Source organism: Sceloporus occidentalis, unplaced genomic scaffold (assembly GCF_023333645.1).
Source record: "Sceloporus occidentalis isolate IW3139 unplaced genomic scaffold, rSceOcc1.0.p SCAF_186, whole genome shotgun sequence".
Classification (NCBI taxonomy): domain Eukaryota; kingdom Metazoa; phylum Chordata; class Lepidosauria; order Squamata; family Phrynosomatidae; genus Sceloporus; species Sceloporus occidentalis.
The window spans coordinates 1,234,144-1,249,031 of record NW_028317166.1 but is presented as its reverse complement, the minus strand read 5'-3'; the positions used below and the strand labels follow the sequence as shown (position 1 = coordinate 1,249,031).

At 38.0% G+C, this 14,888-nt stretch overlaps 1 protein-coding gene across 1 annotated transcript; it reads left to right on the top strand.

Annotated features, from left to right (window-relative positions):
• Positions 1-9,183: 9,183 nt before the first annotated feature.
• Positions 9,184-14,562, top strand: FOXF2 (forkhead box F2). Its single transcript, XM_089501909.1, has 2 exons — positions 9,184-10,168; positions 14,396-14,562. Exons 1-2 carry the CDS (start codon positions 9,184-9,186, stop codon positions 14,560-14,562), a joined length of 1,152 nt encoding a protein of 383 aa, XP_089358035.1.
• The last annotated feature ends 326 nt before the right edge of the window (positions 14,563-14,888 follow it).

The window sequence follows — 14,888 nt, the reverse complement described above, 5'->3', positions numbered from 1 at the left end:
CCCCTTTCAGAGTCACTAAGTAATTAACCCTTTCCTCTCCAGACTTGCCCTGGGCACATAGACCACGCTAGCTTTAGATTGTTCTCCTGATGTGTAGCTGCATTCATCACGAACATTGGGCTAATATAAACCTTTAGTTAGACCTCTTCTAAACCTTTAGATAGATGTCTGTTATACAATTATCCGGAACATTTCGTTGATTTCCTACTTGTTTAGTACTTTATGGAAAGAATTGCTATTTATAATTATGGCCCAACACACTGACCTCTCTCATTTATCTTTCTCTGTGATTTTAATCTGTAACATACTTTTTAAAGTATCTGTCTAAAAATGATTTCATTTGAAATAAAGTTATTTATCCTGATAACATTTGTAGCTTGAATTACTTGTCAGCCTGAGATTTATGAGTTTTCACTGTTTATTTCAATTTATCCTAAAGTAACCCAAAAGCAATTTCCTGCACACTGCACAATTCTTCTTCTCCTGGACCCCATTATATATATATATATAATATATTACTTAAAGGTAATATAGATAAATGATCCCCAGTCCAGTGACTGGTGTCTTCTGACAACGTTTACACTGACCGGTCTTCTCTTGGTGTCAGAGGACGTGCAGAGGACAGCCCTAATTCCAGAGTTGTTTTCTTGTCTGATACAATAAGCCATTTGGAGCAGGCTTGGTGTATATAGTAGTAGGGTGCTCTGGAGGAAGCTGTCGACGCCTGGTAGGTTAATTTAGGTTTTCTTTGTCTAATTACTGAGAGCTTTGGGAGAAGGAGCCGAGCTCAAGGCAGTAAATTGACACTTAGACACTGTGTGTGGTATCCAGGCAGTGCTTGATGGAAAAAGTCTGCATCCACTCAACTGACTGAGACCCCTCTACTCAGCCACCAGGAGGACAACCTGGAGACACTGCTTCAGTCTACCCAGCCCGACCAGAATCTCCTGCATCATCTGCTTCTTCTGACCTACTGATGCATGTGTGTCCTCTCCAAAACACCCAAGCCTGTAGATATCTCGTGGCTAATATGACAAAAGGAAAATTGGCAACGTAAAAATTATGTAAAATGCCATTGATACATTAGATGTGTTTTTCATGGGCTGTAGGAATTCCGTGCTCCAAATGTTATTCTTTACATTAAACTCCAATCAACAACACCCTTGACAAATAAACAGACGGAATTAAATAAAGCCTGGTTGTCTGATTTTTTTCCTTTCCCCTTCACCCCCCAAACTGCTGAACTAAACGAGTTTTAATTAGGGCCATGAGTGTAATGCTGTCTGAAACACCACCAGCAATCAAAGGGTTAATGTAATGGTACAGCTCACATATCCTGGCTATGGCATTGGGTTTATATTAAATGGCTGGTTTTGTAGGCTTGTAATGCAAATATGGATATACAATCTGATTGTGTGAATCAACATAGGGGGCTTTATCCATCCTAAGTGTCCAGATCCTCTTTGTAACAAATGATTAGTGCCTGATCTTACCTATAGAGATAAGATATATTCAGTATTGGATTGCTAATATCAAACACGATTTCCTTGTACAGTGACTGGCACATCCTATATTTGGTGTTTTATCACTGAAAGGTCCAGAACTGTTACTTTTGTATATGAATGTAGTAACGATATATGATACAACAAAAAGGCATTAATCTGATCTAAATACAATGTTCCTCACAAGTATCGTTGCTTCCTATTATATCCAATATTTATTAATGATAAATTACGGTATTATTAGACTGTTGGAGATAACGTTAAAGCCTTTATTTAACCCTGTATTTTAACATGACCGATGGAGATTTTATTTTAAGTATGTGGGGTATTATCTGGACAATAAATTGACAGTAGTTAGCGCTTCATTTCCAGACCTGACTTGCGGATGGCCGAGAAGCACAGGGAGCTATCCACCTGACCTGCATTAGTAACCCCTTAACTGCCAGGAACTTGACCCTCGAAGTTGTGTTTGCAGGTTACCAGTAACCCATTCATTGCCATTGAGAATGTGAGCGTCAGCTCTACTAACACGACCCTTGATTATTTGCAGTTGCGCTCACAATGAAAAATACAAGGGTGGAATTTCATTATCGCTCACAGAATATGAAAGTAGTATATAGTTCGTTTTAATTAAATGTACCCCTTATTCAGGGTTTCCAATTAATGTCCCACCGCGGCCGCTCATATCCTGCAGCTAAGCCTGTAAGTTTATCCAGACCGTGCGCACATCCAGTATTACCCGCTACACGTGCTAATGCCCCCGCCCCCCATAATTACCCGGTGCACGTGTTGCTGCCCCCGCCCCCCGTAGCCAAGTATTTCCTTGTGCAGTCATCCACCTAGACTCTACTAAGAAGCTGTAACACAATGCAACATAGTAACACAATGTCACAACCTTCACAACTCCTATGGGCAATTTGCATACTTTTGTCCAATGCAATCCTCATTAACTTAACCCGATCTGGCAGAGGATTACACCACTTGCTCGATCACAATAAATAAATGTTAGCTAAAAAAATTCCTATGACTTTGCAAGCTTTGCAAATGCAAACCTATATTTTTTTTAGGCTGATATAATCCAGGGTATCAATTTCCGATAGATTCTGTAAATGTACCATTTTATATAGTCATGTGTAGTAATACATCATCAGCTATTATTTGTCAATCAAAAAGAATAAAAAAGAATTGGAAAAGATGTACTACTGATTGCAGCTTGTAAAGGGAAGAATTATATATTGGTAATTATGGCCATGTGCAGGATTTTTTCCAGGGAGGTAAAAATATCTTTCCCCTTTCCCACCCCAATATCTCCTTACTACCTCCCCATTGCCTAACTTTCTTGGCTCAGGTGAGGGTTTTTTTGGTGGGAGGCAAGTGTCAGCTACAACTACCATGATAATATCATTTTTCCTACTAATGGGCAACCAGCAAAACAGCATGTACCTGCGTAACATGAGAACTTTATTTAACGATATCTGAGGTGGTAAAGATTAGTCACAACCCTAGTTTATTATTCTTATGGTGTTCAGCCAGTAATGGTTGACTTTATATCGTGGGACCTGCAGTTAATGTAAGCCACCACAACTGACATCTATAACTACAAGAAGTTTAGCTAGCAATATGGCTGCTGAATATTACTGTAGATGCAGTCAACAAATGTTAGTGTTTATACTGTGGACTTAGGGTAGCTGCCCCCCCCCCCAAAGCCCAATCTAGAGTTTCCAGCTACCATTCCCATTCTAATTAAATAGCAATGTTGCTTGCTATACATCATGGGAGTTGCCATCAATAATAGTTAATGTTATGTAGTGAAGCTACAAAAATGGAAGGTCTTTGACCCGAAATAGTACACTTGGTAGTTTCCCAGCAATTGTGGCTATCCTTTGGCACTCCAGATGTTGAGTACCCACTGTTTTATGACGATTAAGATGCCTGATTTGCTGAGATTCATAGGAAATGTAGTCTCAACAGTTGGACTGTTGACTAAGCCTATCTGCAGTACATGTTTGAAATAAAATAGCTTGTGTCTGCAGCATGCAAAGTGTGTCCCAGCCCAGGCATGGACTCTATGCCTGTCAAGGAGCAGTTCGGAACGGGGGTCAGCTAAAGGCAAAGGAAGAGAGCAGACTTAACCAATGTGACAGCAGGGGGTGTACAGAATTATATAAAAGCTTTTTGTTGCACTTCCCTTACTACCAGGCGTTTTTCCCCTGCTTTCTATGTCTAGTTACCCTACTCTAAATAACCCACTTTTCCTCTCTCCTGATGCTGCTCCATTGGGGGTATAGCTTGGACTTTTTTGGCTGTCAATTAGTATAACTGTTGTGAAGATATTTAATTTAATAGGTTTACCCCACGGTAACATAGATATCCGGCGGAATCTGACACAAGGAAGATATGTAATCAACTTCAGATCCTGTGGTTATCTTCCCTGGCCTTATCTCACCTCAACCAGCTAACATGTATCAGCAACTTAACAATAGGGCAGAGATAAGTTGATGGGGTGGAATAATCATGCAGATCCACAGAAATGCTGGACACATAATGTGGGTTTCTCATATATTTATATACTGTTGCTCCTTTTCATCCACACTTTCTGTCATTTTGTTACTTTGTAGTTGCAGCAGCTTTTTCCTGTTCATTTGACAACCATCTGACTGTGCTTCTAAGAGAACGTTCATATTGCATGACTTTGTGGCCATCAATTCATAAGCACTATTTATTGATGATTTTAATGATAAGAATTTGCAGCAGCTGCAGCTACCTTACCCTTAGTCTACCAGAAACACAAAAGGCCTGGGGTCACCTATATGTTTAATATATGAGGTTTCTTCACTAAACATGGACTTATGAAGCCCTATACATAATAGCCCTGTGTTTTTAATTCTCCCATAGCTCACCAGCTGGTATATAATTCTCAATAAATCTAGTTTATTTTTGTATTTCTTCCACTGAAGATCTCGGATGAAAAGCAGTGCTCAATGCTCGCTGTGCATTTTAATAAAGCAGGTGCTTGCAACAAAATCCTTTCACCTCAAATGGTATTTTCATCATTCCCATATAGGGTTGCCATATCTGGCATTTTTTTCCAGGACACGCAGGCATTTCACATGTTCTCAAGTACTCCCCTCGAGTATGTGTGATGTATGAACTCACAGAAGGGAATCGATTCCTCATATATCCCACATAAATGTAAGGTAACACTTCACATGTGCTGGTAAGCAACATGCAACAAGCAAGTGTATATGTGTTCTTAAAAATATTTTAAATTTGATTAATAAATTTGCCAGTAATCCTACAAGCAAACTGAAGAACAATTTAGGTACATTAGAGTAACAGAAAACTATATGTCTCCTTAGTAAGATGGTTTAAAACCACCATGATGAAAAATGTATTGTGCAAGTTACCTAATGTCCGAGAGACTTGCAAACCATGGTAAACATCACTGGGACAGAGTTTCTAGAAGGTAAGAAGAACAGAAGCGAGAAATATGCTTTAAAAGCCAAACCAGGATTTCCACTTTCAGGCTTTCAAAGGTCAACAGGTGAGCTAATTGCAGATTACCTGGGTTTAAGTCACAGGAAGGGGTTAAGGCTAACTAGGTTTAACATAAAACATGGCAATGCTCTTAATAACATCAAGTATATAATAATAATAATCCAAGCAGTATGGATTTAAAAAGTGCCTCAAAAAGCCATGAGCCATCTATCCAAAGTCACAAGTCAAGTTTGTCCCTCTCCCTAACTGTATGATTCATAAAAATTGGAAGGCTTTTTTTGCCCTTCTGCCAGAGTTTAGCAGGGATAATCATACAACTTTATGTTATGCTTTGAACGTATTCTTAAATTCTGATTAAAAATGGGAGGAGCATGAAAATCTAGATTTTTTAGTAATTTTCTACATAATTTAATGCATATTGTGACCTAATCTTAAATAATACTTTTTTGGAGAGGTGTCATTAGTCTAGTATTATTACTAAATTGCGTAACATGCACTTTATAATTATCTTAATAATTCAGATATTTGAACATGGTAGTAAAACTCTTTGGTGTGAAAATGATTGGGTGTTTTTTTCCTTTATAGTTTGTTAGCTAGTCCTATGTTTTACCAAACTGTAACCAAAGGTCAAATATGTTGAACCCACAATGTTCATCTATACAGCAATGGATTTCAAAGAACGAATTATGATATAGCCATTTTTGAGAAATTTCCTATTAAATGCATTTGTACAAGTGAAAAAATTTGGGAAGCGACAAAGAATACATAAGGAGTAGGTAGTCAGCCAAGGGTTTGTACCATTCGGCCTGGGGGTGATGGTCTGTAGCCACAAGCTAGATATATCCGTACAACACTGAGCATGAACATTTAACATGTAGCTGAATTTACATCATTTGGTGGCCATGGACTTTAATGTGCCAAAGCAACTTCACCATTCCAATCCAACACTCCATAGCAGCTTTGTAAAAATCAAAACAATCTGGGTTTTAATGCTGCCTAAAGTTCTTGCTAATCTTCATACCCAAATGGCTGTATGTGGAATTGTAGTTAAACACTGATAGTCCCCCAAAATCTTCATACATGAGCGATCCAAAAGGCTATTGTCTCACTGCCTACTTGCAAATAAAATAATGTGTTTTGAAGCTGATTTATTATATATATACAAATGATAATATTTTATTTCCAATATGGTCCCTATCCAGATGTACATACAAGATGAGCAAGATACTATTGTCCCATGGTTTGAATGGGGCCATGTATCGTGAGATTTTGAGTGAAAACCTCCTTCCGTCAGCAAGGGCATTGAAGATGAAACGTGGCTGGGTCTTTCAGCATGACAATGATCCCAAACACACCGCCCGGGCAACGAAGGAGTGGCTTCGTAAGAAGCATTTCAAGGTCCTGGAGTGGCCCAGCCAGTCTCCAGATCTCAACCCCATAGAAAACCTTTGGAGGTAGTTGAAAGTCCGTGTTGCCCAGCGACAGCCCCAAAACATCACTGCTCTAGAGGAGATCGTCATGGAGGAATGGTCCAAAATACCAGCAATAGTGTGTGGAAACCTTGTGAAGACTTACAGAAAATGTTTGACCCCTGTCATTGCCAACAAAGGGTATATAATAAAGTATTTATATGAACTTTTGTTATTGACCAAATACTTATTTTCCACCATAATTTGCAAATAAATTCTTTAAAAATCAGACAATGTGATTTATGGACTTTGTTGTCTCATTCTGTTTCTCATAGTTGAAGTGTACCTATGGTGAAAATTACAGGCCTCTCTCATCTTTGTAAGTGGGAGAACTTGCACAATTGGTGGCTGACTAAATACATTTTTGCCCCACTGTAGGTGCAGTTTTCAGTAAGTAAAAGGATAGCTTTAGAGGGTAATATAATCATGAGATGCATGTGATTACACTGATATAAGCATACATTGGAAGTACTTGTAATGCATCAAATGTTCTAGAAAAGGATGATATACAGGGTGAACAAGCACATATTTGATGGCATGCTTTTTGAATATGCTGTTCAGTTTGGGGTAAAATTTCATTAACAGGTGGCATTGAATTGAATACATAGACTTACCTCAAAGATAATAAAGGAAATTGTAGTAATAGTAATATTCCAATAAGTAATAATATTTCAAATTCATATGTTCATGGTAAGGACTGTAAATATTTGGAATGCACTGCCAATAGTTATGATGATCTCAGGTGACTGTGCTATTGTTTATTTATTGTTTCTAAAAAATATTTACCAGGAAGAATACATTGAGATTTCTGTGGGTTTCAAGTATGCCCTGGAGGAAATTTACAGTAACAGCAACACAGTTACAACTACAATAATAGTGCTACAGCAGGGTGAAAAGTCAAGAGAGTTTTCCCCATAGACATGTTTTTAACCCCTTTATACACTGGCTGATTCAAGGTTCATCCCTGTACATGTATACATTGTATCTAGTATATGCACTGCAATAAACCATCTTATATAATGATTTCTAGGTACCATTATATGAAGGCAAATGTAAATTAAATTTAACAGTTACAAAAGTCAACAAAATATATTTTACGTATCCAAGTCAAAATTATATACTGCTCCATATTTTCTATGGGCTGACAATGCAATGCATAAAGTTTCCTATTACAAGTGAAATGCAGCAGTGGTTTTTTTATAAATAAAACTTAGTTTTACTTTTAGTTTATGTGATGCATAAACCTTCATATAATCAAAAGTAATTAAACAGGATTACCATTTGAATTGTGTTTAATGCACATATTATTGTGTGTAAATCTTTACTAACAAATGCATACATCAAAACATTTTATAGAATTATAAAGTCCACCTTCTGTTTTGACACTTGTATAACTAAAAATAGTACTAGAAAAATAATTTCTAGTACTGCTGAATGCTAAACAATTCCCAAGAAAACACTCTCTAAGGCTGCCTCCTTCACTTTTTTTTAGGGAATACTTAATTGTTGGGTGAAATAATAGTGTACTCTTAAAGGTTGTTGTCATAGAAACAAAGAAGCTTCTGAGAAGCTTCTGAAAAGTTCCTGTTTTGCTTTAATGTCAGAAGGAATAACTAAATTAGAGCGCTCGTACAGTTTAGTTGTTAGCATACTGTAGAGCCCAAATAATGCTTTGTGGAAGATCGGTAATAGAGTGACTAATGGTGCTGGGGTGGCAGTCAGTTTAAAGCATTGATGATGTTGACTTTATCCAATCACATGTAGGCTCCCTCACACTTCCTGCTTCTCTTGGAACTGAAGCTAGTACTTCTGATGCTTCATACAGAATGACACTGAACAGCCCAGATCTCCCAGGCTTTGCCAGATCTCCATAATCCCAAACATTCATCTGACCCAGGCACGTCATGCCAGAGCCAGAGAGAGTCCAGCTCTGTACCTTGGAGTCTGGCACACTGGCGTGTGGCTGTGTTGACTGAAACGTCTAAATTAGGTTGATAAATGGTGTAATTGCGTGTATTAGTGGCGGCAGCTAGAAGGATTGGGTGCAGCAATTCCTGCCCCGATGACGAGTGGACAGGGGCCAGATGGAAGGGGGTGGTCCCTCTACTGCTGTACATTTGTGGGATGAATTCAGGGGGGTCTAAAGAGGGAGAGAAAAGGGAGAGAAAGAACAAGATTTGGAAAAGTGATAGGTGGTCGAGTTTTCTTTGGCTGGTTGGACTTTTACGCGGAGCACTAATTCCTCCTCCTCTTATAGGGTCAGGACAGAGAGAGAAGGAGAGAGATGGCCACCGGGTGGGGGGTATCATTGATATAGGACAAGCATATCTAAGCCTATCACAGCCAGTCGGATTAGCAGACTGTTTTCTCAGATAAGGATCTCCCATGGTCTGATTTTGCAGGGACATTGGCTGCCTGCACAAACCGTTCGCTGAAGGGAAGTTATGCAGACAACTGAACCCTGGGATTTGAGCTGCAGCTTCCTGAGCTGATAGTGCCACTCAGCGTCTCCAAGCCTTGGACTTGATCTCCTGGGGATTTCATGTCTTCCATCGTCTGCAAGAGCTAAATAGGTCATCCAGTTTTCAAGGAGTCAAGTTCTGGGGAGTGAAGGATCATACCTTCCAGGCACAGCCCCTGCCATCAGTCCGTGTTGTGCTTGTGTGTGAGTGTGTGTGTGAGTGTGTGTGTGAGTGAGTGTGCTGCCGAGTGTGATGACCACAGAGAATTCCAGCCAGAACATAGAACATCCAGCTCCTCTCAGAACCAGCCCCACCGCTGGGGCTCTGCAGTCAGCACTTATGAGCCAGCAGCAGCCTGCAAGCATGGAGACTTCCTCCGCTTCCTCCTCGACCTCATCCTCCAAAAACAAGAAGCCGAACTCGGGGCTGAGGCGGCCAGAGAAGCCCCCGTACTCATACATCGCTTTGATTGTCATGGCCATTCAAAGTTCTCCAACCAAAAGACTTACCCTAAGTGAGATCTATCAGTTCTTACAAGCAAGGTTCCCTTTCTTCAGAGGATCATATCAGGGCTGGAAAAACTCCGTTCGACACAATCTCTCATTGAATGAGTGCTTTATCAAACTTCCCAAAGGTCTAGGAAGACCGGGAAAGGGCCATTACTGGACAATTGACCCTGCTAGCGAATTCATGTTCGAGGAAGGATCTTTTCGACGTCGGCCCAGGGGTTTCAGAAGAAAATGTCAAGCCCTAAAACCCATGTACAGGATGATGAACGGTATAGGATTTAGCACTTCCATTCTGCCCCAGGGCTTTGACTTTCAAGCCCCACCTGCTTCCCTCGCATGCCACAGCAATGGCTACAATTTAGATATGATGACAAACTCTATGGCTAGTGGCTACGATAGCTTGGCTGGAGGTCACCATGTCCCACATATGTCCCCTAACCCTGGCTCCACTTATATGGCAAGTTGCCCTGTGTCCTCCACTGGTGACTACGGTCCGGACAGCAGCAGCAGCCCAGTGCCCTCTTCTCCTGCTATGGCCAGTGCTATGGAGTGTCATTCTCCTTACACCAGTCCCACTGCTCACTGGACATCCTCAGGCGCCTCTCAGTACCTGAAGCAGCAGACAATGCCATCCAGTAACCCTTCCTCAGCCGGGCTTCACTCAGGCATGTCTTCCTACTCCTTGGAACAAACTTACCTCCATCAAAACACACGAGATGATCTCTCAGGTAATTACCCTAGCCATAATTCCACTCACAGTTACAAAAATTAATGTTTATGTATATAAATGTTATAGTATTATTGTTATTCTAAAAACACATTGTCATTCTAAAAACTACTTCTCTAATTTCCAGTTATGTTGTTAATCACATGTATCTATTATTACATGCATATATATATAATGTAGATAGATATAATAGATAGATAGATAGAGTTATTACATGGGGCAATATTGTGGCTCTACTAAGATATATCTTATTTGCATCCTTGTTAAACAGCTAATGATTGAGGGTAGCAGTATTACTGATGTGCAGTTAATCTGTACTCAGGGAAACTTCTTTGTATTTATTAAATTAGTGTACAAGGATTTTGCTAGGATGAATGACTGTGAGCAAAGGTCATGTGTAGATAAAAATGAAATGGGGCTCTGGGGACCTATCTATTAGTCAATTTTATCAGACCTTAATATTAAACTCCACACAACTGGGGACCCCTGAATAAGTTAAAGTCATCACATCCTAATATTTAACTCCACACCACTGGGGACCTCTGAATAAGTTAATTTTATCACATCCTAATATTTAACTCCACACCACTGGGGACCTCTGAATAAGTTAATTTTATCAGACCCTAATATTTAACTCCACACCACTGGGGACATCTGAATAAGTTAATTTTATCCGACCCAAATCTTTAACTCTACTCCACTGAGGACCTCTTGATTAATCAATTTTATCGATGCATAATTTACGAAATACATGTGTTGTATTAACCTCATGGAGTGTTAAGTAGCTGTGCATAGCAGTTTCCAGGCAGAATAACAGTCCCTTTTCGCAGTGCGCACGTTATATTTAATCCGATCATTCACAAAAAAATACATCACTATAAAATATATTATTTGTCTCTTTTCTAGATTTATAATTTTATATTGTTTAAAAAATATATATTTTTATTAAAATGTATCTCCTAAAATAGGAGACATGTTGAAGAACAGAAAATTCAAGCTGTGTGTGAAGAAATTTGAAAATACACCTTTTAAAAATGTTTTAATACACAGCATTTTTTGTATTTTTTTTATTTTTCGCAAACGGCTAGGACTAGGATGTCTGATTTGTGTAGAGATATTCGCAAATAGACCTTTTAAATACAGGTCACAGAGGTTAACCAAACAAAGACAGTCTAGGCTGGACCACACCGAAGAGGATTTGAGCCTGACTTAACCCACAAGAGAGTGGCCTCTTGTTCAATTTTATGGGAATTTCAACAAGAAACAACTGCAAAAATTCTGCAAGCCCAGCACCCCCCCCCATCTAGTAGACCTGTCAATCATCAACAGTCCTGTCAGACAGTGCCTATCTATAAATATACACCCCAGGAGAAGTCATGTCAATAACATAAGGGTCCTACAAAATTATGTATTTCGCACAACAGTTTACTATCAGAATTTGTAGCAACACAATCAATAGAGATAACACGATTTGTAAGTAATAATAATAATAATATTTATAATAATTCTCCCAATGAGAGTGAATGGATGCGTTTTTCAAATTAAATGTCAGTATTCTGTGTACTCAGAGAGTCCCTACTGTGTACACATGTTCTTGGTGGAGTTTTTCGATTCTCAACACACATCTGTCAGTCTTTACAAATACACTCCTTTGTCGTGGAACTCGATCATTTTTAAAAAAACTAGGTTAGTGATGTTAGAGTAGGAGCCATAAGACTTGGTGGGATACCTACTAGTTATATTGACTCCTGCATTGCCTTAACATCATATAATATAATGTATATAAGGAATCAGAATGTGGTGGTTATTAAGATCCACAACTCAAAGAGAGGAATACATGGTATTTTGGGGGGTTTCAGTACTTGCAACAAAAGTATCAACTGAAATAAAAAAATCAATGTGTATCAAAATCAATGGGCAAGAAATACCCGTTAATTATTAAAGTAAGTACAAATATATATATATATATATATATATATATAAACACACACCATGGGATTTCTGGGAAAAACAAGCCTTCTGGCTTGTCTGGTAGATGTGGATGAGTGTTAAATAATGCTTGTACCACTATATATATATATCCTCCCTTCATCAGGTCATAAGCAATATTGATCAACATGATAGAGGTTAGAACTTAAAACAAGTGATGGTATTAGAGAAGGGTGGGGGGGGTTGAGTGGGGTGTCATAAATAATAGGTCTGGAGGTTTTAAGTTCTAACCTCTATCATGTTGATCAGTATTGCTTCGGACCTGATGAAGGGAGGATAACTCTCGAAAGCTTGTCTTTTAAATATTATGTTGGCCCAATATAAAAGGTTTCACCGCATAATCTGCAATACTCTGTTTTTTGATATCGTGTCTACTGGACTAATACGACTTCACCCATATATATACGTTTAAACATATACGTTTCAAATTATGAAAGCTTTCCAGATCAAGACAATACAATAAATAAAATAAGAAATATTAGGCCTCTGTGTACCAGTCTCTAGAGATTCGATTCCTTCCTATAATTCATATGTAGGGAGGCAGGAAAACCCTTTTAAGAATTGATTGTGTTAATGACTTTGATGTTCTTTGGTTTTCTATTGTTTCTGGATTCTAAAAGGACACACAGGGACAGCTTCGTGCAGAGATCCAGATATGTATTACTTTTGGCTGTTGCCCGTAAAATACAGGCTGCAGAGATACGGGACACAGATTAAAAAAAAGTGTGTGCTTATTTGCACGATTTTTATTTTTATCCTTTGACCAGAAAACAGTATTTTATTCAGGAGGTTTCTTAGTTACAGTGTGCGTGCTTAGGTTGTCAGGCATTACAGTGCAAGAATCCATAACACAAATAGTTAATGAAACACAGGCTCCTTTTAACTTATATATATATGTTTAGCATGTTTCGTTCATCCTGCGTTGATTTCCCAAGCGAACTCACACCTCACCTGTAATTAAACATAATAAAAAAAATCTGATATCCCTCGCTTTAAAATATAGAAGATTATCTATATAGAACGTTTTTGACGCAAAATAATTACATTTGAGCAATCACCACAGCAACCATTGAACTGTTCTTTTTGATTGCTCGTTTTTACCACTCTGTGCCATAATTGCTCTTTATATATAAAACACCTCTGTATTTCCTCTGCTTTCTTCAATAAATAAATTTTATTAAAGGGCAGGACATGGATTAATTTGTAGCTAATTAATCTCAGAACTAAAATTTATCACATTTGTAGTATGTAGATCTATATTTTACTGTTACTGAATCCATACCTAGAACTGATTGTTAGAATGATTTGAATTTAGTCCCGAGCATGCTTAATCTGCTTTAATTAGCAAAAAACAAAAAGCTGAACTTTAATTAAGGGAGGAAGTTAGCTCGTTAAAAAAGAAAAAAAAGTTTACATTGAACTTGTGTTGATTTCTCCTTGAGGATAAGGAGAATGAGTTTTAATAAGAATTAACCGTATAATGAGCTGCCGGTAAAATGTTTCATAAGCCTTGTGAAAGTAATCCGAACCGCTCCAAGCAGGTATATCACATAAAGTAACTCCAAGCCCTAACTAACAGCTTGATCTCCAGAAATCAGAGCTCTTATTACACGCTTTCATCTCGTATTAAATACAAAATTAAAAGGAATTAGGTGATACATATTTTCTCACATTGTTAATCGAGGGATGCTGATTAAAATCGAACTATAAAACTACATTTGGGAAGTGTTATAATAAACACACATGATATATGGGAGCAATATTAAGAATATTGTTTCCAATCAGGAAGAAATTATAAGTGTAATGTTAAGTGATGAAAGAGATTAACACCAAGAAGCTATTTAAATAAAATGCGAAAAATTTCATATTTGAGGTTTCTTATTTTTTATGCTCTTACCACAATTAAAACAAAATCTAAGATTCTCTAAAAAGCAGCCAAAGCAAATGTATATATATATATATATACATACAGATATTTTGCAAACTAATTTAAATTTTAACTTTTAAGGTAGCTTATGTTACACACATGTGCACCATTTTTGCACACATACAAATAGCTGTTGCTTAACATTGCTGGTACCTGCTAATATAAGTAACATTATATATATATATATATATATATATATATATATATATATATATATAAATATATATTAATTAAATAATGCATATGTCGCATATGTCATATACCCTGCTTGCTTTTGCTTTTTACCTTTAACCCTTTGCTTGTCTTTTACAGTGGGATTGCCTCGTTACCAACACCACACTTCCCCAGTCTGCGACAGAAAAGATTTTGTCCTCAATTTTAATGGGATCTCTTCTTTTCACCCTTCTGCCAGTAGCTCTTATTATCACCATCATCATCATCAAAGCGTCTGCCAGGATATTAAGCCTTGTGTGATGTGAAGGAACCAGAACAGAGACACTTTGCTGAGTACTAAGTGTGAGTGGCCATCAGACTGTTGGGCTTGTATAACTGGACAATGGTCACCCTATAGTGTACATACATTCCTGTGTTTAGGCACTTAACTAACAGCATTGTTACCCATATTTAAGGGAGTGCTGTTAAATGTTTACAGTTCAAATGTGTGCCCCCTTGATGTTGCATACTTAACAAAAAAATGCAAACCATAATGGGGAAAAAACAAAACTCGCCAATTTTAAACCGAAACTGTTCTTTTATTCCCCATAACTTCATATTGGAATACAACATGCTTTTTTTTTGCTTTCTC